The sequence below is a fragment of the Ranitomeya imitator genome, chromosome 1 (assembly GCF_032444005.1).
Source record: "Ranitomeya imitator isolate aRanImi1 chromosome 1, aRanImi1.pri, whole genome shotgun sequence".
Lineage (NCBI taxonomy): Eukaryota > Metazoa > Chordata > Amphibia > Anura > Dendrobatidae > Ranitomeya > Ranitomeya imitator.
In genome coordinates, this window is record NC_091282.1 from 272,212,888 (window position 1) to 272,239,108 (window position 26,221).

The 26,221-nt window shown below is 42.7% G+C and overlaps 1 protein-coding gene across 3 annotated transcripts in view; it reads right to left on the bottom strand.

The window, feature by feature from the left end:
- Positions 1 to 26,221, bottom strand: part of RIMBP2 (RIMS binding protein 2) — a 524,709-nt gene that overhangs the window by 210,396 nt on the left and 288,092 nt on the right. For all 3 annotated transcript variants that reach the window (XM_069756050.1, XM_069756049.1, XM_069756051.1), the window contains exon 6: positions 18,480 to 18,530. In XM_069756050.1, coding sequence (XP_069612151.1) covers positions 18,480 to 18,530 — 51 coding nt within the window. The remainder of the gene's footprint in view (positions 1 to 18,479; positions 18,531 to 26,221) is intronic.

Consider the following 26,221-nt stretch of genomic DNA (forward strand, 5'->3'; position numbering starts at 1 on the left):
TCTCTGGGCGATAGGAAGCCAGTGAAGGGCTTGGCATAGGGGAGAGGCAGTGGAATAGCGGGGAGACAGGTAGATTAGTCGGGCAGCAGAGTGTAGGATGGATTGGAGCGGTGCCAGAGTGCTAGAGGGGAGGCCAGAGAGTAGGAGGTTGCAGTAGCCAAGGCAGGAGATGATAAGGGCATGCTCTAGTGTTTGGCCACTGTTCTCAAAGGTTATCATGGTACAGAAAAAGACGGCATTGGGGGATGGAATGGAGCAATATCCTCTTAAGTCATGCTTTTATTGTGGATATAAAGATAGTCGAAGATTGGTCTGGAGACCACCAGGGCAAGGCCAAGAAGAGGCCTTCATGAGGGAATATCAGTCCTACTCCTGGGATTATAGTGTGAGGCGGCATAATGTATGATAAAGAACTGTCTATTCTTCATTCCAGCAGCAGATATTCATGACTTGCCTGCCCATAAGCATTCATAGTGGAAGAACATTCCTCACCTTAGACGAATATTATAGTAAGAGCGTTTATTTCTGTCTGAGGGGCTCATACTCCATGCTTAATAACTTGAAATGTCGAAATGTTTTTAAATTTTTGTTAACATTAAAAAAAAAACATTATATATCTACTATATAATTGTCTAAGGGTCACTTCTGTCTTTCTGTCTGTCCTTCTGTCTGTCACGGATATTCATTGGTCGCGGCCTCTGTCTGTCATGGAATCCAAGTCACTGATTGGTCTCGCCAGCTGCCTGTCATGGCCGTGACCAATCAGCGACGGCCACAGTTTGATTAGTCCCTCCCTACTCCCCTGCAGTCGCTCCATACTCCCCACAGTCACCACTCACACAAGGTTAATGCCAGCGGTAACGGACTGTGTTATGCCACGGGTGACTCACTCCGTTACTGCCACTATTAACCCTGTGTGACCAAGTTTTTAATATTGATGCTGCCTATACAGCGTCAATAGTAAAAACATCTAATGTTGAAAATAATTTAAAAAAAATAAAACATCATTATATACTCACCTTTCGCGACACTCCGGTGACCGCTCCATGCAAGCGGCAGGTTCCGGTGCCAAGGATGTTATGGGAGAAGGACCTGCCATGACGTCACGGTCATGTGACCGCGACATCATCACAGGCCCTGCGGGCCTGCGCAAGAAGGACCTGCCATGACGTCACGGTCATGTGACCGCGACGTCATCACAGGTCCTGCGCACCTGAGCGAGAAGGACCTGCCATGACGTCACGGTCATGTGACCGAACTACAAGGGGCCCTTGAAAGGTGAGTATATGTTTATTTTTTATTTTTTAACCTGTGACATACGTGGCTGGGCAATATACTACGTAGCTGGGCAATACACTACGTGACTGGCCAATATACTACGTGGCTGGGCAATATACTACGTGGCTCTGTGCTGTATGCTATGTCGCTGTGCAATATACTACGTGGCTCTGTGCTGTATACTACATCACTGGGCAATATACTATGTAACTGGGCAATATACTACGTGCCTGGGCAATATACTACGTGACTGGGCAATATACTACGTGGCTGGGAAATATACTACGTGGGCTGTGCAATATACTACGTGGACATGCATATTCTAGAATACCCGATGCATTAAAATAGGGCCACCATCTAGTATATATATATATATATATATATATATATATATATATATATATATATATATATATATATATATATATATATATATATATATACATATATATATATACACACACTTAAGACATGGAAAAGAAGCATCACCAGTTAAGCATTAGACACAGTTTGTTTTTTGTATAATTTATTTTAATGCTGCCTATTTTACAGTCATGTCTATGCATGCGGGGTAGCACGGTGGCGCAGTGGTTAGCACAGCAGCCTTGCAGCGCTGGGGTCCTCGGTTCCAATCCCACCCAGGACAACATCTGCAAAGAGTTTGTATGTTCTCTCCGTGTTTGCGTGAGTTTCCTCCGGGCACTCCGGTTTCCTCCCACATTCCAAAGACATACTGATAGGAATTCTAGATTGTGAGCCCAATCGGGGACAGTGATGATAATGTGTGCAAACTGTAAAGCGCTGTGGAATATGTTAGCGCTATATAAAAATAAAGATTATTATTATTATGCTGATGAAAAAAGGTTTGTGTTAGGTGTCAAGTTCTCACCGCTGCACAGGGGAAATCTTGAACCACCTCCGCTGCGGTATCCCATTCTTCTCCAGCCACAGTGGAGCCTGCTCAGCAGAGACGTCGGTCCCAGCGTATGGCTCAGGCAGATACTGTGCGTTTGGTTACTGCTGCCCTTCCAGGCTCAGCCATTGTAACCAGCACTGATCTGCGGCAAGCAGACGCTCCTGGGACTAAGTCCTGTTTTTCCTCTACTGAGCATGCCCAAGGGACAACCTCTCATTGGAGGTTGGGGGTCACATGCTCAGGTCCTGTGGCGGCTCCAATTCGACCATTAGGAAGGTCCCAGAGTGGTACAGCTATAAAAGGTTTGCATGGCCGCTCAGCCATGCGCTAGTATAAACCTGTTATCGTGAGTGTGTGGATGTATGCCTGTACTGGTGAATGCTCCTAAATTATACCCATTCCTAGTGTTGTTGACTGCTTGCGAATGGTGGAGCTACCTAGCACCTGACAGTGATATCCTTAACACAAGAGCACGATCCTTACTGAGTCAAACTAGCAGCGACCACCAGTGCCGCGCCATGGGCAATTAGTGTGCTTTCCTAGCCCTAGATAGGGTGGTTAGTGGCATCCGCCAGAGCTGCGCTGTACGCACTCTGTGCAGTACATCTTTAATTAGTCCTGACAACCGGTCAGTGTACGGTGGGAACTCCCACATGATCTCAGGATCTGACTCAGGGCATCCTCAGGCGCGGGCTCAAAAGCCACCAAGGGTCAGAGCAAGATCAATCACCAGCATAGTGGGGGTGAATTTCAGGCATCCCACTAGCATCCATCTGCTGCACCCTGTGACTGCTAACAGGCACAGCATTTCCTTTGTTTCCTTGCGACTCTGTGAAGCAACAGAGTTCGCATCTGTTCACACCGGGTGACAGAACCCATGTTTATTCTGGCGTAGTAACGCCATATAGTGCTGCCATTACCTAGCAGCAGGTTCCATCTCTGCACGGTGGACCCCGGGCTGCAAACGCACCTTATTACTATCTTTATACAGTTGTGGCCAAAAGTATTGACACCCCTGCAATTTTGTTAGATAGTACTCAGTTTCTTCCTGAAAATGATTGCAAACACAAATTCTTTGGTATTATTATCTTCATTTAATTTATCTTAAATGAAAAAACACAAACAGAATTGTCCTAAAGCCAAATTGGATATACCGTATATACTCGAGTATAAGCCGAGATTTTCAGCCCATTTTTGGGGGCTGAAAGTCCCCCTCTCGGCTTATACTCGAGTCATACCCGGGGCTCGGCAGGGGAGGGGGGCTGTCTAGTTATACTTACCTACTGCTGGTGCGGTCCCTGCACGTCCCTGCTTCTTCCAGCGCTGCAGATTCTTCCTGTGCTGAGCGGTCACATGGCACAGCTCATTACAGTAATGAATATGCGGCTCCACCTCCCATAGAGGTGGAGCCGCATATTCATTACTGTAATTATCATAACTGTCACCGCTCAATACAGGAAGAAGATGCAGCAGTGGAAGAAGCAGGGACGCGCAGGGACCGCGCCAGGAGCAGGTAAGTATACGGGGAGGGGAGCGCTGCGCAATATTTACCTGCTCCTCGTTTTGGTGCGGCTCCGTCTCCAGCGTCCTCTGGCAGTGACACTCAGGTTAGAGGGCACAGTGACGTAGTCAGTGCGCGCCCTCTGCTGAGCGTCAGTGCTGGAGACGGAGAAGCATGAGGAGCAGGTAAATATTGAAAGTGCCGGCGTCCTGAGCAAGAGAGGCGAGTATGTGATTTTTTTTTATTGCAGCAGCAGCAGCATTCTATATGGCACAGCTTTATAAGGAGCATCCATGGGGCCATAATGAACGGTGCAGAGCATTATATATGGCACAGCTTTATATGGAGCATCTATGGGGCCATAATGAACGGTGCAGAGCATTCTATATGGGGCACAGCTTTATATGGAACATCTATGGGGCCATAATGAATGGTGCAGAGCATTATATGTGGCACAGCTTTATGTGGAGCATCTATGGGGCCATAATGAACGGTGCAGAGCATTATATATGGCACAGCTTTATAAGGAGCATCCATGGGGCCATAATGAACGGTGCAGAGCATTATATATGGCACAGCTTTATATGGAACATCTATGGGGCCATAATGAACGGTGCAGAGCATTATATGTGGCACAGCTTTATATGGAGCATCTATGGGGCCATAATGAACGATGCAGAGCATTATATGTGGCACAGCTTTATATGGGGCCATAATGAACGGTGCAGAGCATTATATGTGGCACAGCTTTATATGGGGCCATAATGAACGGTGCAGAGCATTATATGTGGCACAGCTTTCTATGGGGCCATAATGAACGGTGCAGAGCATTATATGTGGGGCACAGCTTTATATGGCGCATCTATGGGGCAATAATGAACAGTATGCAGCATTATATGTGGCACAGCTTTATATGGAGCATCTATGGGGCAATAATGAACGGTATGGAGCATCTATTTTTATTTTTGAAATTCACCGGTAGCTGCTGCATTTCCTACCCTAAGCTTATACTCGAGTCAATAAGTTTTCCCAGTTTTTTGTGGCAAAATTAGAGGGGTCGGCTTATACTCGGGTCAGCTTATACTCGAGTATATACGGTAATTCCACACCAAACATAAAAAAGGGGGTGGACAAAAGTATTGGCACTGTTCAAAAAATCAAGTGATGCTTCTCTAATTTGTGTAATTAACAGCACCTGTAACTTACCTGTGGCACCTAACAGGTGTTGGCAATAACTAAATCATACTTGCAGCCAGTTGACATGGATTAAAGTTGACTCAACCTCTGTCCTGTGTCCTTGTGTGTACGACATTGAGCATGGAGAAAAGAAAGAAGACCAAAGAACTGTCTGAGGACTTGAGAAAACAAATTGTGAGGAAGCATGAGCAATCTCAAGGCTACAAGTCCATCTCCAAAGACCTGAATGTTCCTGTGCCTACCGTGTGCAGTGTCATCAAGAAGTTTAAAGCCCATGGCACTGTGGCTAATGAAAAGGGACTGTATGGTAGGAGACTCAGGAAGACCCCACTTCTTACCCCGAGACATAAAAAACCCAGGCTAGAGTTTGCCAAAAATTACCTTAAAAAGCCTAAAACATTTGGGAAGAATGTTCTCAGTTCAGATGAGAAAAAAGTAGAGCTTTTTGGGCACAGGCATCAACATAGAGTTTACAGGAGAAAAAAAAGAGGCATTCAAAGAAAAGAACACGGTCCCTACAGTCAAACATGGCGGAGGGTCCCTGATGTTTTGGGGTTGCTTTGCTGCCTCTGGCACTGGACTGCTTGACCGTGTGCATAACATTATGAAATCTGAAGATTACCAACAAATTTTGCCTTATAATGTAGGGCCCAGTGTGAGAAAGCTGGGTCTCCCTCAGAGGTGATGGGTCTTCCAGCAGGACAATGACCAAAAACACATTTCAAAAATCACTAGAAAATGGTTTGAGAGAAAGCACTGGAGACTTCTAAGGTGACCAGCAGTGAGTCCAGACCTCAATCCCATAGAACAACTGTGGAGAGATCTAAAAATGGCAGTTTGGAGAAGGCACCCTTCAAATATCAGGGACCTGGAGCAGTTTGCCAAAGAAGAATGGTCTAAAATTCCAGCAGAGCATTGTAAGAAACTCATTGATGGTTACCAGAAGCGGTTGGTCGCAGTTATTTTGGCTAAAGGTTGTGCAACCAAGTATTAGACTGATGGTGCCAATACTTTTGTCTGACCCATTTTTGGAGTTTTGTGTGAAATGATCAATGTTTTGCATTTTGCTTCATTCTCTTTTGTGTTTTTTCATGTAAGACAAATTAAAAGAAGATAATAATACCAAAGAATTTGTGATTGCAATGATTTTCAGGAAAAAACGGAGTATTATCTGACAGAATTGCAGGGGTGTCAATACTTTTGGCCACAACTGTATTTATTCGGTGCGTTCCGCCAGCCCTAACAGTTTGTTGTGTCATTCAAGCACAGTCTCAAGAAAATGGAGCAGATATCCGTACATCAGCTGCTACACAATAAGGGCCAGACACGGACATAGAAAGACATTCATGCATTTTCCTGACCAAACTGTTATTCTGGAAACACCATGATTATCTTTACCCTGCCCGGTGGTAATCCAGTATGACCATTTTGGCGGTGGCTCATTGATGGGCTTGGGAAGAATATCCTTGCAGGGTCACACAACCTTACAAACCTCCTGACTGCTGCCCTTTTTTCAGTGAATTGTTTATGAGTTTGTTTTTGAATTTAGTGTAAGTACTTGCAAGACAATGAGGACACTTCACATGGGTTGTGTGCGGGTATATTTTGCTCAAAATACTGACCACTACCTGATGTATTATATGCATCTTTTTTGCACGTTTTTTTATGCAGGGTACAGTCTGGGTACCTGCAGTGGTGATCGGATAATGTGTGGTGTGTGGCCTGTGAGTGGTATTGGCAGCCCGCCTAATGTAATAGTCTGGTGTTGGTAACAGGCTGCTATACGGATAGAGGTGCATCTCATGCAGTGGTCAGAATGATGCCCTATGCAAGGCTGAGTGCAATTAGAATACTAGGCAGCCACCCCACGGATGTTTCGTGGGTTAGTAAGTGGTTTTCAGTATTTTGTACCTGTGCTGCACCACCTTTAGCATGGGGGATCTGTTGCATCCTGTTTGTGCACTTGTGTCCTCACATGATATTGGAAGTATAGCTGGTTTTTCTCTCTTTCAGTTATGTTTTTATTGATTTTTTAGTCCTTTTCTTCAGGGATATCTTAATGCCCTGCCTCATGTGACCAGAGTTTGCTGGCAGTTCATGGATGACAAAGGCATCAATGCCACTGACTGGCCCTCACACTTCCAAAGCTGAATCCAAATGAGAACCACTGGAACATTATGCATTAATACATCCGATGCCATCAAGTAGCACTAGAAACTGTCCATAAGCTCAACGATGCCCTGATCCAGGATTGAGAGATGACCATTACCAACCAACTCATCAGGAGCAAGCTCAGATGCGGTGTGGACTGTCTAAACGTACGTGGGGATCATCACATTAGTCATCAGTCACATTATAAGCTGCCACGATGAAAATCAAGCAAATTGGATTTGTCTCTGATTTCAATTTTATTTCTTTGATTTTTGGGTTGGGATCTACCCCTCAATTGGTAGATGATAGCTGTTTCTATTGGTCGTTTATGTACTTTTGTTCAAATTACTTAATTTATATCAGAAAAGACTTCCAACTTGAATCTTTCATTAATCGAGATCTGATATAGGATTTAATGGTTTCCTTAATTTTTCTATATCTTATCTAAAGCAGTATACTGTGTGTATATATATATATATATATATATATATATATATATATATTGTAGGGATTTCACTCACTCAGGTGTGACGGCTGACACTCAGGAGGCACGTTCCTTTAAAAGTTCACAGGGTTTATTACTTCATAAACCACATGGCAAAATAACAGCAAACAAATAGCCTTTAGCTCAGGAAAAGAAAACAAAATGTCCAGTCCATCAGGCTCAGTCCTGGAGCCTTCACACACTCAGGAGGGTTTTCACCTCCACACATATCTGCTGTGTTAAGCATTAGCCTGTCTTATATAAAGCTAACCACACCCAGTAACCCATCACATGATTAGCCATGTGGTCTGACATCACCACAGGTCCTGAAACACATATATATACATGGTTATGTACAACAAAGAAATACTCCGGGCTACATTACAGCAACAAGGTACTTATGTGGCCCATACCTCCCATCGACTACACACCCTTTAGCCATGCTACAATATATATATATATATATATATATATATATATATATATATACTGTATATATGAACAACAACATTTTTATTTATTCAGTGTAGAGTATGAGCGCCATGCGTAGAAATTTTGGCATATTATAAATGAGGTTTTTAATGGTTGAGGAATGTTCTGCCACTCTGAATGCACATAGACACACAAATCAATAGATGCCAATAGCTCCATTTGCAATTCCTGAGCAATGATGTCCCAGATGTGTTTGGCGAGAGACAAGTCTGAAGATCCTTCAGGCCGTAGTGGCATGCTTAGGACAAGCAGAATGCTCATAGTAGCACAAGTAACATGCTGTGTGGTGGTATCATGTTCAAAACTGGGTCCTGGAACACTGTGGAGAAATTGTGGTTTTGTGTGCCTGGAATATAAACAAGATGGGTTTGGCTACCGTACATTATACCTCTCCACATCATAATCTGAGAAGTAGTAATGGAGCAATATTACATAGTGAAAGACTCCTCATAGTGTTGTCCACGTGGTTTCATCAGATTCGAAGGATGATGTGAAGTGATCCATTCTGTATTGCAACTGAAATTAGACCTCACATACAGTATCAAGCACAATTGCAAAGGTAAATGCCAGTAGCATACCTATCGATCCTTTGATTTTCATAGCGCCACAATTTTTCCTTATATATACAAAAAATAGTATTGTGCAATAGTTTTAGGCATTCCTGTAAAAAAAATTCTGCCAAGTATGAATGTTTAAAAAAATTAAAAGTGTTCATTTTTTTCTTTATCAATTAACAATTGCACAGTGAAAGAACAAAAGCAAAATCCAGATCAATATTTTGGCCTTTCCGTGCGGTCGCCGCACACATCAAATCGCTGCATGCGAACGCCTCCGCACACGTCCCAATGTTAAAGATAGGTACGCAGGACGCATGGAGCAGTTGGCGGTGCGTAGGCAGGGCTTCAAGGACCGCAAATGTGAAAGTAGCCTAAGCATGTGACTTAGAAAGGTAATTGTTTGCATCAGACATTTTTAGGGGCGTCATCACAAAAGGGGTGAATATATGCACATGCCATTTTTTTGGTATTTCATCCCATACATTTAATTTATGCCTATATTTTTCTAACTTCACCAACTCAGACTATTTAGTGCTGATGCATCACACACAAATTGGATTTTAAAAATATTTAAACACAGGTTGTAATAAGTCAAATTCCAAGGTGGGGTGAATACTTTTGAAAGCCACTGTACATATATACAGTACATACAGTAAACCAATTTCAGTAATGTAATTATGTAGCTATACGGTATTCTATCAACAGTCTCCTCAAAGTCTGTTACCCTTCTGTTACTATAAAGCGATATTCTGAAGATGGTACTTGGAGAGCAGCCGCTGATAACGATTTTCTTGCCAATGCTCTGCACTATTAGCTCAATTGTTGCCTCTTGTAAAGTGATCAATCCTGGTAATAAATACTTTTGGGAATCGGTGATACTACAATTCCTTAACATAACACTGGCTTCAGTAAAAGTCAAAATATTCAACATTCATATATTTCCAAAATTGGTAGCAGAATGTGCTTATGCCATATAAATATCTGAATATCAGACTCATTTCCCATACGTGTGGGTGTAGATTAATTCTGTTATCTGTCCAGCAGAGTTTGGACTGGGAATAAGCAAGTACAGAACTCAATGTGATTATTTATTAGCTTCTGTGTTCTGAGGGAGGAAATCAATTTTAATATATATGATAATGTCACCTGTAAGTGAGGAACACAAATCCCAGGGAAAATGACCGTGCGAAGATTACATCTATCTGTTGAGTCGCTACATCAGTTTAATGCTGTACTGGACATATAATATCCACCAATGGAACAACAAATCAGACATGTAATATCAGTACTGGGATGTTATTCATGTTTAAATTGCATTGTGTACTGTTACAGAACGCATTAAGTAGGTGCTGCCTATAGTTTCTAATGTAACTATTGAAAATGCTTTCTTCTTTTAATAAACCAGGTTGGAGCTGTTTTCTCTCCCCTTCCCCCACAAACAAACTCAAAAAATAATTTTTACCCCACCACCAGGGGGCAGCTCTATATTGAGCTGTTATTCAGGTAAATAGGAGCAGTTTGATTTGAAGTGATTGGCTCCTATTGATGATGTCTTTTGACTACTTATTATATTGTAAAAATGCTGCTGATTTCTGAATACAAAGCCCAGATCTCTCTACGGGCAGGAGTTACCGTATTTTTCGGACCATAAGATGCACTTTTTTTTCCTTCAAATGTGGGTGGAAAGTGTGGGGTGCGTCTTATGGTATGTATGTATTATGTGGGGAGAGGGCAGCAGTCAGTGGGATCGCACTGGGATCTCCACACAGGAGGCAGGAAAATGTCCCCGCTGCAGGAATCCGGCACTGGGGAAACCACCTGGTCCCGATGACTAAAGTGAAGGAATATTCATTGACCGCTTCCTCACCCACCAGTCAGTGCCGAGCAGTAAGTGGGGAGCAGCACATGAATATCCTTCACTTAAACAGTGGACCCACATGGTTTCCCCAGTGCCAGATTCCTGCAGCAGCTGGGGAGATTGTGTGTCCAGTGAAGGAGGGGGCAGGGGCACGGTGCCACAGGAGGGATGCCGCATACAGAAAAGCCCCAGACCGGTCAGGGCTGGATGCTGAGTGCTCAGCATAGTACCTGTAAGAGATCATGAAGAGGGCGGGCTGGAGCATCACATGACAACACAGAGCCCTCCCTCTTCATGATGTCATCACAGGTCCTTCAGACATGGCACTAGAATCTGCAAGCTTCCTCTTATGATCTGTGGAGAGGCAACAAGAGGGAGGGCTCTGTTCAGTAATGGGATGCTCCAGCTCTTTACCTCACTACAGCGTGGCTGGCTGGCTGCAGGACCTGCACAGCCTGAACAACTAAGAATTAATTAAAAGGCTAGTCATTACAACACACAAAAAAGTACTCTGCCACTCCTGTGGTGAACTATAACTCCCAGCATGCCATAGGATCTGCATGACATTCTGGGAGTTATAGTTCTTACATGGGATCTTAAAGCAGCATTCCAGTGTTATTTTTCAGTGGTGGAGTGGTGCTTTAAATATTAGCCCTGTGCCCCCATTCTTATACTCACCCTCCAGCATCTTCATATAGTACTCAGACACCACGCTGGTCCCGCAGCACCATCTTCTACCCGTAGCTTCCAACAGAATAACATGCTATTATATATAATATCACCACATATAATAGTATGTTATTTATATTATTAAATATTTTACCACGTTTTTTTGCTTCAAATATTTTTTCCCCTATTTTCCACCTCTAAAACCTGGGTGCTTCTTATAGTCCGGTACATCTTATACTCCTTATGAGTCTACTCTTAGAATACAGGCTTCTGTATCTATGTCTACCAAGCAACACTGACAGGCTACAATAAAGAAGACTCCATAGTAAAAGGCAGGGGAAGAGCCTTTAAAACATAAGTACAGCTACATAATAATTATTAGCATCACCTTGATTTAATAATGTTTTGCTCACACAGATGGAGGATATTCCTCTTTATTTCGTCACTAGATGGTGGCCCGATTTTAACGCATCGGGTATTCTAGAATATGCATGTCCACGTAGCATATTGCACAGCCCACGCAGTATATTGCCCAGCCACATAGTATATTGCCCAGTCACGTAGTATATTGCCCAGCCACGTAGTATATTGCCCAGCCACGTAGTATATTGCCCAGTCACGTAGTATATTGGCCAGTGACGTAGTATATTGCCCAGCGACGTAGTATATTTCCCAGCCACGTAGTATATTGCCCAGCCATGTAGTATATTGCCCAGTCACGTAGTATATTGCCCAGTGACGTAGTATATTGCCCAGCCACGTAGTATATTGCCCAGTGACGTAGTATATTGCCCAGCCATGTAGTATATTGCCCAGTTACGTAGTATATTGCCCAGTGACGTAGTATACAGCACAGAGCCACGTAGTATATTGCACAGGGACGTATATACAGCACAGAGCCACGTAGTATATTGCCCAGCCACGTAGTATATTGGCCAGTCACGTAGTATATTGCCCAGCTACGTAGTATATTGCCCAGCCACGTATGTCACAGGTTAAAAAATAAAAAATAAACATATACTCACCTTCCGAGGGCCCCTTGTAGTTCTGTCACATGACCGTGACGTCATGGAAGGTCCTTCTCATGCAGGGCCTGTGATGACATCGCGGTCACATGAACATGACGTCATGGCAGGTCCTTCTCCCTTACCATCCTTGCCACCGGAACTTGCCGCTTGCATGGAGCGGTCACCGGAGCGTAGCGAGGAGCGGGAAAGGCAGCGGAAGGTGAGTATATAATGATTTTTTTTATTATTTTTAACATTAGATGTTTTTACTATTGACGCTGCATCGGCAGCATTAATAGTAAAAACTTGGTCACACAGGGTTAATAGCAGCGGTAACAGAGTGAGTTACCCACAGTATAACGTGGTCCGTTACCGCTGGCATTAACCCTGTGTGAGCGGTGACTGCGGGGAGTATGGAACGGACGCCGGGCTCTGACTTTAGGGGAGTATGGAGGGACTAATCGGACTGTGGCCGTCGCTGATTGGTCGCGGCAGCCATGACAGGCAGCTGGCGAGACCAATCAGCGACTTGGATTCCATGACAGACAGAGGCCGCGACCAATGAATATCCATTACAGAAAGGACAGGCAGAAGGACAGACAGAAAGACAGAAGTGACCCTTAGACAATTATATAGTAGATCATTTCCCATTACATTATATTATTGTGTAGTCCTGTTGCTTATTTGTATAAATCCTACATAAACCAGTGTAATCCAGTGTTTCTAAAAAGGAGTTTTCAGAAACACTGTATTTTCTAAGTCCCGATAAAGGGTTCCCAGAAAACACAGCAACAAGGAAATTTGTCACTTCAAGCCTCCTCAAGTAAGTATATATCTGATAGAACTGGACAAGAATCGTACCATCCTTTACACCTACAGTATATTAAGCTTCTCTGAGGCAGGAAGAGCATTTGAGGATCTTCAGAATTGGAAACATTTTTTGACGGGTTACGTTGAGCTGCTAAGGTAGGAATCTTTGCCCACTTTCAGTCTCACATAATGTTAATTTTTTAAAACATAAGAGAGTTCATTATTATTATTATAACTGTAATGATAATGTTTTTTTCTTTTTCATGAAGACCACCAGTAACATTGTATGTGCAGTCCCATCTGCCGACAGCACCAGGAGCTAAACAAACCGATATGTAGCTGTGAAAAGCTTAGTGGTCCGGCGGGCGGTTCTACTAATTCATATGATATGTAACGACAGCTATCTGTGTATATACACCTAACAGGGGAGGCGAGGCAGTATGTGATGACAGCCATCAGTGTATATACACCTAACAGTGGAGGCAGTATGTGATGACAGCCATCAGTCAGACACCACCGCTGCTGCTGCTCTTTCATATGTAATCTTGTCTGAAGAAGGAGCCTCTGTGCTCTGAAAGCTTGCAAACATATTATTTTCTGGTTAGCCAATAAAGGTATCACTCCCAGAATATTTCTGTCATCATTGGGCAGAAAAGGATTCACATCGATTTTTCTGGCTAACACGGTACCAGAATACAATTTGTTATTGTACACATATGGTGGACTACACTTTTCTCATACCCCAAGATTGGACAGCAGAGCAGGTGGAGGCGTTGGTCTGCTCCTTTCACCCAAATGTACCTTCCAAGTTATCCCCCAAGTACCCTCACTTGTCTTCCCTTCCTTTGAGGTCCATGCTGTCAGACTCTACATCCCCTTCTCCATGCGAATGGCGGTGGTGTATCATCCTCCCGGCCCCTCTCATCAGTTCCTGGATCACATTGCCACCTGGCTTCCACACTTTCTCTCCTGTGACACCCCCACCCTCATCATGGGTGATTTCAACATCCCCATTGCTTCTCCCCTCTCCCCATCTGCTTCTCACCTTTTATCTCTAACCTCCTCTTTCGGCCTCTCGCAGCATACTATCTCTCCAACGCATGAAAACGGAAACTCCCTTGACTTGGTCTTCTCCCGACTTTGGTCAGTGGATGATTTCACAAACTCCCCTCTACCGCTCTCTGACCACAACCTTCTTTCATTCTCTATCAAGAACTGCCATCCCGCTCAGGTCACCCCCACTTTCCACACTTATAGAAACATACAGACCATTAACACCCAGAAATTTATGGAGAACTTGCAGTCCTCATTGGCACTAATCTCCTCCATCTCATGTCCTGATTCGGCTCTGAAGCATTACAATGAAACCCTGCAAAGTGCCCTGGATGAAGCTGCACCTCCTATACATAGAACAACTCAGACGGCAACAACCGTGGCACACGCTGCAAACACGTTTCATGCAGTGGTGCCCCAGGTGCGCCAAACATCTGTGGAGAAAATCTAATCTACCCGAAGATTTCATCCCTTATAAGTTCATGATAAAAACATACAACTCTGCCCTTCACCTCTCCAAACAAACCTATTTCAACACCCTTATCACCTCGCTGTCCAAAAACCCTAAACGTCTCTTTGACATTTTCCAGTCCCTAGTCAACCCAAGAGTGCAGGCCCCAACCACGGATCTCCATGCTGACGATCTGGCCAATTACTTCCAAGAAAAAATTGACCACATTCGACAGGAAATCATCTCCCAATCTCTTCATACCATGCACTGTCTTCCCTCCCCCACTGCATCTAGCTCACTCTCTGACTTTGAACCAGTCACAGAAGAAGAAGTGATCAGGCTCCTTGCATCTTCTCGCCCAACCACTTGCACCAGTGACCCCATTCTGTCACATCTCCTCCAGTCCCTTTCCCCAGCTGTCACCTCTCGCCTAACAAAAATATTCAACCTTTCTCTCACTTCCGGTATTTTTCCTTCCTCATTTAAGCATGCCATCATACATCCATTACTTAAAAAACCTTCCCTCAATCAAAACTGTGCCGCTAATTATAGACCTGTCTCTAATCTTCCCTTCATCTCTAAACTCCTTGAACGCCTGGTCCACTCCCATCTTACCCGCTATCTCTCAGATAACTCTCTTCTCTTCAATCTGGTTTCTGCTCTTTACACTCTAAAGAAACTGCCCTCACTAAAGTCTCTAATGACCTACTAACAGCTAAATCTAATGGTCACTACCCCCTGCTAATTCTCTTGGATCTCTCCGTAGCATTCGACACTGTGGATCATCAGATCCTCCTCACTATGCTCCGCTCCATCGGCCTCAAGGACACCGTTCTCTCCTGGTTCTCCTCCTATCTCTCTGACCGATCCTTCACTGCATCTTTTGCTGGTTCCTCCTACTCTCACCTTCCCCTTACTGTTGGGGGTCCTCAAGGATCAGTCCTAGGCCCCCTCCTCTTCTCTTTGTATACTATTGGACAAACATCAGTAGATTTGGTTTCCAGTACCATCTCTATGCTGACGACACCCAATTATACACTTCTCCTGATATTACGCCGACCTTTTTAGAAAACAAAACTGTCTCTAACGTCATGTCCTCCCTCTATCTGAAACTGAACCTGTCAAAAACTGAACTTCTCGTGTTTTTGCCCTCTATTAACCTACCTTTGCCTTGCGTTGCTATCTCCATTTGCGGTTCCACCATTACTCCAAAGCAACATGCCCGCTGCCTTGGGGTCATACTTGATTCCGAGCTTTCATTCACCCCCCACATCCGATCACTGGCTCACTCTTCTTATCTGCATCTCAAAAACATTTCTAGAATTTGCCCTTTTCTTACTTTCGACTCTGCAAAAACTCTTACGGTTTCATTCTCGTCTGGACTATTGTAACTCTCTACTAATCGGCCTCCCTCTTACCAAACTCTCCCCGCTCCAATCTGTCCTGAATGCTGCAGCCGGGATCATATTCCTCACCAACCGTTACACCGATGCCTCTACCTTCTGCCAGTCATTACACTGGTTACCCATCCACTCAAGAATCCAGTACAAAACTACTACCCTCATCCACAAAGCACTCCATGGCTCAGCACACCCTACATCTCCTCTCTGGTCTCAGTCTACCACCCTACCCGTGCCCTCTACTCCACTAATGACCTCAGGTTAGCATCCTCAATAATCAGAACCTCCCACTCCTGTCTCCAAGACTTTACACGTGCTGCGCCAATTCTTTGGAATGCACTACCTAGGTTAATACGATTAATCCCCAATCCCCACAGTTTTAAGCATGCCGTAAAAACTCATTTGTTCAGATTGGCCTATCGCCTCAACGCATTAACCTAACTATCCCTGTGTGACCCATTTAAAAAAAAAAAACATAATCAGGTTCCTCGCATCATGTTCTCATACACTTTATACAGTTAATAGCCCTCTGTGTCTGTACTGCTACATACTTAAGCAGTTAACTGGTTCATGCAGCTTTTCATGAACACCCGAGCCTTACACTATGGCTGGTCCGAACAACGAAAGCAATTGTTACCATCCACCTCTCGTGTCTCCCCTTTTCCTCATAGTTTGTAAACTTGCGAGCAGGGCCCTCATTCCTCTTGGTATCTATTTTGAACTGTGATTTCTGTTATGCTGTAATGTCTATTGTCTGTACAAGTCCCCTCTATAATTTGTAAAGCGCTGCGGAATTGGCTCTATATAAATAAAATTATTATTATTATCAGTATATATACACCTAACAGGGGAGGCAGTATGTGATGACAGCCATCAGTGTATATATACCTAACAGGGGAGGCAGTATGTGATGACAGCTATCTGTGTATATATACCTAACAGGGGAGGCAGTATGTGATGAAAGCCATCTGTGTATATACGCTTAACAGGGGAGGCAATACCAGATGACAACTATCTGAGTATATACACCTAACAGGGGAGGCAGTGTGTGATGACAGCTCTCTGTGTATATACACTAAACAGGGAGGCAGTATGTGATGACAGCTATCTGTCGGATAGGTAGAGATCACGTTCTGCTGACCACTTCACTGCATACAAGCAGTCCCTCACCAGTTTCAAGTCCACACTCACTGCCACAAAACAAACTTACTTCTCATCTCTCATATCCTCCCTGACTCACAACCCTAAACAGCTCTTCAACACTTTCCATTCTCTACTCTGTCCCCCAACATCTCCTCCCTCCCCTCTCATTTCTGCTGAAGAAATTGCCTCTTTCTTTAAAGGGACACTGTCACCTGAATTTGGAGGGAACAATCTTCAGCCATAGGGCGGGGTTTTCGGGTGTTTGATCCACCCTTTCCTTACCCGCTGGCTACATGCTGGCTGCAATATTGGATTGAAGTTCATTCTCTGTCCTCCATAGTACATGCCTGCACAAGGCAATCTTGCACAGCGCAGGCGTGTACTATGGAGGACAGAGAATGAACTTCAATCCAATATTGCAGCCAGCATGTAGCCAGCGGGTAAGGAAAGGGTGAATCAAACACCCGAAAACCCCGCCTCCATGGCTGAAGATTGTTCCCTCCAAATTCAGGTGACAGTGTCCCTTTAAGCAGAAGATCGATAACATCAGACAAAGCTTTGGCCCCCAGCCCCCAATGCCCCTCCTCTTGACTTCTCAGCCCTGTTCCAAAGCCAGTATTTATGCACACTGATTTATCTTACTCTTATTGGATATATTAATGATGAATTTATTTATGACAGTGGCTTTTCTCTACGTATACTGAACATTTGTTTATACTGTATGGTGCTAATTCTTTGTACATGCCCGTGTTGGCAGTGTCTTTGTCTGTGTTCCTTTTTACAATTATATTTACATGTATGTTAATGTTAGAGTATATTAATAAAATTTGTCTGTATTTTTATATTGGGCGTGTGACTTCCTTATATGTTCTTTTTTGGTGCTATGAGCAGGGGGTTGGACCAGATGACCCAGGTGGCCCCTTCCAACTCTACCATTCTATGATTCTATGACTTTTTTCCCAGAAATCTATATATCAATCTATTCAGCTCTTTCCCATTTAGAACATGATGGCCGTAGATTGCACAGCTGACAGGTTCCCCCCCAACAGTAGACAATGAAAATAAACAACTCTCAATTCATTATTATATCTATACATATACATGTAAGATATACATACAGAACAAGAAATGTCCAGAATATAAATGAATGCATAATTTATTAGTATTATTGGTATCATTGTTAGGAAGCTGAATATCTGAATATAATATAATGTAGTGCTAAATAAATCATTGGTACTTCATGATATACAGACAGCATGTGTACCCTATGATAAAACTATTTGATTGAACATTTGATCAGTTAGCGATCAATATTTTAATTCAGCATGAGGAATTTTGCCTATAGGACAGAGTCTGGTGAAATTTCACATTTCTGGTAATCTCTTCCTGGATGGAAAGGTAAAAACGGCTGGCACTCATGGCATTACAATATTCAAATTATATCTATTAGTCCAATAATAACAGATATGGAGCAAAGGTGCCCACAAAAAAAGTCTTTGAATTATTACTCACCTCTAGTAGCTGAACTGCACCTTCATGTTCTTTCTTGGCTTCGACCTGGGCCTTCAGAAAAAGAAAAGAGTCGAACATTGGCGTCTTTCAGCAAACAACAGATCTCAGGAATCCTAATATGTGACTTATTGTTACCAATTTCAGCATGCACGTGTACAACAGCAAATTACTAACTTGTAGGGGAGAGTAATCTCTGTTCAGAACTGCACAGAACAGGTCAGGTGTTAGAACATCTGTCATACCTTCCTCAAAGATAAGAACAGTCATTTCTTCCCCAGACAGTACAGATATAAAGCACTTATTGTCCTATACCAATAAAGCAGTATAAGAAATATCAGATTAAAAATCTCTGCACCATTTATTAACACAAGCAAAATCAATGGCCGTCTCGGCTCACAGTTGCATGGAAACAGAATGAGAATTAGTTTACTTTGTCTTTGACCAATATTTAGCTCCATTAAAAAGCTTTCAACCTTGATAAACAACTAAATGGAGGTAAAATTGCCCATAGCATGTTGGGTGACTATTATACAACCTGCGCCAGGTGCCAAATTCTACATTTGATGCAGCATTTACAATACTCGTCGACAAAATTATTACTATTATGTGAAAAAAATTCTAATTTCAATTTTGAAAAAAAAAATCACATTAGAATAAAAAATCCAATGCCTCTGGCATTGAGAACAATTCTTTGTTATCTTTCAACAGCCAATAAAATCCCAGCAGAGAAAACATTGTAAAAAAGTAAGCACAACATACCTACACGTTCCAAGTTGCTAACCGCTGCATTTACACTGAAAGATTATTAACAATCATTTGTGATAATCCTTCAGTGTAAACCGGCTGCCGATCACCCAATGAACCAGCAAAATGATCGTTCATCCGGTGAAATGCTCCTTTGCACAGCTCAACAGATCATCTTTCTCGGCTATGCAACATCCCATGTAAACAGCACAGAACAATGGCAGCCTATGCACAGAGTGATCTATTACAGACTGTTTACGTTGGTCCGCCTGTGTAAACAGGCTACTAAATGACCACCAATCGGTAAATAATTATCAATCAGCGCTAGTTTAGCGCTACCGGTTGATCTGTGTGAATGAACCCATAATTATGGTACCATTTGCACTGGTTAGCCACTCGAAACGCATAGATGTGTAGCGCCTGCATTTTACCATGTTTTCTCTGTTGGGGTTTTAAGGGCTGTCGAAAAATTAAGACAAATTTAATTTCCTTAATCTTTATGGCTGAATGTTGTTTTTTTGTTATACTTTTGCTGGAACACTGAACAGAAGCGTGGTCCGTGTCCGTGCCTGGGTAAGTACACTATCCACACCCGGTGAGCTGATTCTTGATATCTTTTGCATTTATAACATTAGAATATACATACATGGACACAATTGTTGGTAAGTAAGAGAAACACATAATGGCCACTGTGGTCACTGAAATAACTTGAAACTGACAGGAGTAATTTTCAATTTAAATTTTATGAAGATCAATTATTGTGAATCAGACATCACCTGTTCAATATGATGCTGAATCAGCTCCTGACACACATGGGATCCAACATAGGACATAGTGGTTTGTCCAATGTAACAAAACGTTAGGAAGTCCTGCAGTGCAGTTAAGACCTCCACCCCTAGCATGGGCAATATAAGATACACTATATGGACAAAAGCATTGGGAAACACCTCTCTGTCATTGAAATCAATCCGACAGATACAGAAAATTCACCCCTTAGCCAAACAATCACCCTTTGTAAATGGGTCGTTCTAATTCGCTCGCTGTATTAATGGGTGGTATTGCAAAATAATGCAATCAGTCAGTTTGTGACATTTTTTTCTTTATGATATATTCCATGATCAATTCTGAGTGATACCATTGAAAGTAGAAGCATTTCGAGAACACAAAGACTGAACCATAAGCTGTAGACCACATAATGCTATAGAGCGGCCTCACCGAGTGCTGATATGCACAGTGCATAGATGCTCTGCTGGATCAACAATTGTTCCAAACCCTCTCTGGCATTAACATATGTACAAAAACTATGTTCTGGAAACTTTGTGGCATGAGTTTCTATGGTTGAACATCTGCACACAAGCGTTACATCACCAAGTGCAGTGCAGATGGAGTGGTGTAAAGCACTCGGACAATGGAATGTAGAACAGTAGAAAGGTCAAATAATAAATCACACTTTACTATCTGGCAGTCTGGCTAAGAAATTTTGATATGGAAAATGCCAGGAGAAAGTTACTTGCCTGACTGCTTTGTCTCAACTGTAGAGTTGGTGGAACAGGATTAATGCTAAATGGTTGTTTTTGATGGGTGGCCTTATTTGCAGTAAAGGTACATCTTAATAATTCAGTGTAACAAGACATTTTGGAAAAATGCTTCTGGAGAAGTCCACAGTGTACAAAGCAAGGTCTATAAAGTCATGGATGGGTGGGCTTAGTGTCAAAGAACTTAACTGGTCAACAGAGAGCCCTGACCTCAACTTCATCAAACACCTTTAGGACAAACTAGAATAGAGAACCACAACCACTCATATAGTGCTAGTTAGTTAGTTATTTAGTTGTTAGTGGTCATAACCATGGATTCCTATACTACTGCACTGCCCTACACATGGGGTAAACAACATAGCAAATCACAGGAACTATACTATATTTCTAATTGAAGGCATTTGCTAATATTATTATTAGTACACCTACTTAGTAGATCCTACTACATATTAGAATAGGATCTTAGAGATGGGAATACCCTTTTAAGCTTCCAATAAAAAAAAGTATATACCATATTAATACACTTTCATTACCAAGCATTCCCCTATCTTCAAATACCAGATTGGTCCAAGAAGCTAGACTTCAACCTTGTGTTTGACAGGAGAGAATTTCCTGTTTCAGGATATCATCACTGTAGTTTGGCTCATTTGAACAGCTAAGTCACCCACTTCTCTGACACAGCTGAGGCATACACTTGACAGAGAAGGGTGCAGGATTACCTTCTGAAATACTGAAATGAGCAGTCAACCTGCCCACACACTACTGATGTCCTGCTGACAAAGAAAGTGCTGAAGTGCTGAAGCCAGAAGTTCCTCTGACATTTATTTATTTTCATTACAATTAAGTGGAAGATAATTTTGCCCTAAAAAAACACTATTTCATAAGGTCTGGTTCGTGTTAGCTTTGTCTGAACAGGATTTTTTTGTTGAAGCCATGAGCTGGCATCACTCCAATCTGTTGGGCTTTCCTTTGACAAGTTGGACAGGTAGTATGCTGACCTAGTCTACCTAGTAAAAAAAATTAAAATAAAATAAAAATTGATAGATCCCGTGAGAGTTATTGGTACATTTAGTTCTTATGATTTGATTTATTAAAAAAAAAATACAACAGACCATCAAAGATAATTCCAACTTCTGAATAAATTAATGAATTTGAATATTTAGGAATATTCCTTGATGAGGTATATATAGGTTTGTTATAAATAAATAAAATAGAAGAACAAAATATGGTCTATTAAATACATAGAAAAGTACATATTATTTTATTTATGTGTGATGCTATTTAACATTCCCATTCTATTCTATGGATTGGGGAATCTACTAATCAGCCATTTGATGGAGGTTATTGTATTCTTTTATATACAAGAGCATGAACAGATCAGGGCTTACCAAGTTTGTAAAACTGTTGCCTGCTGATATTGATAGAAATTGATCTCAGAAGATGGGAGTGCTGCTGAGAATTCTAGACTATTAACTGTATTAATGAAAAAGACTGAAAAAACTGCACATCCCGATTACTTGTATAAAAGCATCCAAATTATATTCCATCTTGTTTAGAAAAAAAAAAATAGAATATTGTAGCATTGCATATACAGTACTACATAAAAAACTGACCCACTTCTGGTATGTAGCAGCACTTAGTCACAGTGATTAAAAGGTAGCCACCAGGAAATTCAGGGCCCCATACTTGCAAAATTTTCAGGCCCTCTTGAGACCCCACCCAGGCTCCACCTCAGCTCCATCTCCATCCCTCGAACCTTCCACAGTCCCACCGCCTACTCTTGGAAAAACTCCACTTCTGCACCATGTCAAACACATACATAGGTAGCCATCAGCTTTTGTTTTCGCCAAAATATTTTTTTAAAGCCTGCAACCACAACATGGTAGACTCTTTTGGCAGGGTCCAACTGTACTCTAACTTATTAAAAATGTCTTAAATTATCCAATACTCTTTTTAGGTGTATTTTTCATTATTTTTCTTTATGGGATTGTAGCACATACTGTACATTTTATAAAATGACCAATAGTACCATTTACAAGGAACAAATATTGTCATAACATGGACAGACCACATATTACCACCACATAGTGACCGAATAATACCATATTCAAGGAACAAATACAGCCACGACATGACCAGACCACATATTACCATCACAAAGTGACAGAATAATACCTCATACAGGGGAAACATACTACCACACTGTGATCAGATCACATATTACCACCATATAGTGACTGAATAATACCACATACAAGGGAGAAATACTGAAACACCATGACCAGACCACATAATACACTACATTGTGATCAAATAATACCACATAAAAGAAACAAATACCGTCACACCATGAGCAGACCACATATTACCACCACATAGTGACCGAATAATACTACATACAAGGAACAAATACCACCACACCATGACCTCACCACATATTACCACCACATAGTGACAGAATAATACCACATACAAGGAACAAATACTGCCACACCATGACCAGACCACATACTACCATCACAGTGACAGAATGCTATCACATGCAGGGGACAAATACCGCCACACCATGACCAGATCACATATTACTACCACATAGTAACTGAATAATACCACATACAAGGAACAAATGCCGCCATACCATGACCAGACTACATATTACACCACATAGTGACTGAATAATAATACCACATTCAAGGGAAAAATACCGCCACACCATAACCAGACCACAGATTACACCACATAGTGATCAAATACTACAATACTGATCATTTATATAAAACAAAAACCACAATACTAATATTACCATAGGTGCCATTATACACAGGAGCACTGTATATAATATGTAGTGTACAAGTAAAATAGGGATCACTAGCGACATTATCCACAGGAGCTCTGTACATAGTGTATATTGTACAGATAATACAGGGATTACCAGTGACATTATAAACAGGAGCTCTGTGTATAGTTTTTTAGTGTAAAGGTTATACATGGATCAACAGTGACATTATACACAAGAGACCTATGTATAGTGTCAGTGTACTGGTAATAATGCGATCACCAGACACATTATACACAAAAGCCCTGTATATAGTGTCAGTGTACAGGTAATACAAGGATCCCCAGTGGCATCATATCCAGGAGCTCTGTACTTAGTTCACAGTGTATAGTGTATGTGTACAAGTAACACATTGACTCACCAGTGACGTTTCTAGTTAAAGTTCTTCGTCTTCATTTTTCTTCTTCATCTAGCGCAGACAGCCATCACTTCTTCCAACAAGAGCTCATCTCTGCAGAAAATAACACACAGTTAGTTATCCAGAGCACCTCTTCCAGAGCACATTCCTCACTTTTACCCCAACTTCTACACTATGTAGCAGAATACAGACGTGCACCGCCACTAAAATATAATTAGTTATTATGCAACCCACCATTTCAAATATAAATTGTAATCCACCACTGTGCCCCCACCAACCATACATAGCCACTTTCCCCACAAAATAAATATATAAATTAGCAACTGTACTTTTTCCACCAATTCAATACCAGTCACACTCCTGCATCCTCAACACCCCCACTCTATTCTTCCCGCTCCTCTGATTAATTATATTTACATTCAACCCTCAGCCCCAAGTCATTATTGTCATGTCCTCTCTGTCCCCATCCCCACACTCTCTTCATCAGCGACTCTCCCTCCCAGTTTATCATCATTTGCTGTCTCCCATCCTTCACCCTCAATTCATCATGACTATCATTTATTTATATAGCAACATTGATTCTATGCTGCTGTATGTTAGGAGTCGAGTTTCCTCTGCTGCACAAGGGGAATCTCGATCCGTCTCCGCTGCGGTCTCCCATTCTCCTCCAGCCGCAGTGGAGTCTGCTCAGCAGGGACGTCGCTCCCAGTGTCTTGCTCGCTCTCACTCTGTACAGAGAGTTACTGCTGCTTCTTCAGCTCCTGCTATTAAAGTCAGTGCTGGTCAGCGGCGAGCGGACTTCCCTGGGACTAAGTCCTTGTTTGCACACACTGAGCATGCCCAGAGCAAGATCTCCCGTTGGAGATCGAGGGTCATGTGCTCTGGCTCTGCAGCGCATTCCATTGGTCCTCTTGGCAGGTCTTGGAAGGGCAAAGTTTCTGTGGCCACTTCCTGTCCTGCAATTATATAAACTGCGCATGACCGCACGGCCATGCGCTAGTGTACAATTGAATACGTGTGTTTGTTGTGAGTGCAAGTCGTTCATTAAATACCCCTACCCTATTGTATGACTGTTCGCGTATGGAGTATGGCTGCTATCTAGCGCCCGACAAATCACTTAACGTGTCACACACGTATCAGCGTCTATTGCTGTGACCGCCAGTGCGGCGCCACGCGCCAGTAGTGCGCTTCCTGACCCACGTCTGGGTGCTTAGTGGTGCCTGCCAGCACGGCACAGTTCGCACTTCGGTGCTCTAATTATAAGAGTTGCCTAACACACCCTGTTGCGGTGTTGTGCCAGCAAGGGTCTAATCGGACTTCAATCCTAGTTGGGGTTAAGTTCGCTGACTGCTTGCTCGCCTTCTATGTGCGGTACCGCGACCCTGTGACGCAAAAGGATCGCTTCCTTCACGTTGGGTGAAGTTTAACCCACGCGAGTATACTTATGAGTACCGCCATATAGTCTGTCATTACTCAGCAGCAGGTTCCATCTCTGCACGGTGGACCCCGGGCTACGAATGCACCGTACACTATCAGTCTTATTGTTTGGTGCGTTCCGCTAGCCCTAACACTGTACATGAGGAGGGGTTAAATACAAATTACACACATCACTAAGGCATCTGCGCTAGCAGTGACGGACCCGGAAACGCTGCAGCCAGCGTCTCGGGTCCGTCACTCAAATGACGGCCCAGTGTGGGCGTGCGCTAGAGATGCGTCCGACATTGCAGTCTATGGCGGCGTTAACGGACTACGTTACACCGCGTTATGCCGCGGTGTAATGTAGTCCATTAAACGTAGAGCCATAGCGCAATGTGAACCAAGCCATACAGTAAGCAAATTAACAATGACAGACTGATGCAAAGGGGTCATCATTTGCTTTTGCCCACCTTCTATACATCATTTACCCTCCCCACCCTCAATTAATCATCACTTACTGTCCTCCATCCCGCAACCTCAATACATCATCATTGACTCCCCCTACCCTCAATTCATCATTATTTTCTTTCCTTCCATGCTCAAGTCATCGACATTTGCTCTCCCCATCCCACACCCCCAATACATCACTTGCTGTCCCCATCTCCCACCCTCAATTCATTATTTGCTGTCCCCACCCCTCAATAGAACATTTGCTGTCCCCTGCCCCACGCTCATTTCATCACCATTTGCTATCCCCCTACACCCATTTAATTCATTTTATTAAAAAAAAAAGTTTTCATACTCACATCTCACCTCATACGATTCCCTGCAGCTACACTTCTGGACTGGTATC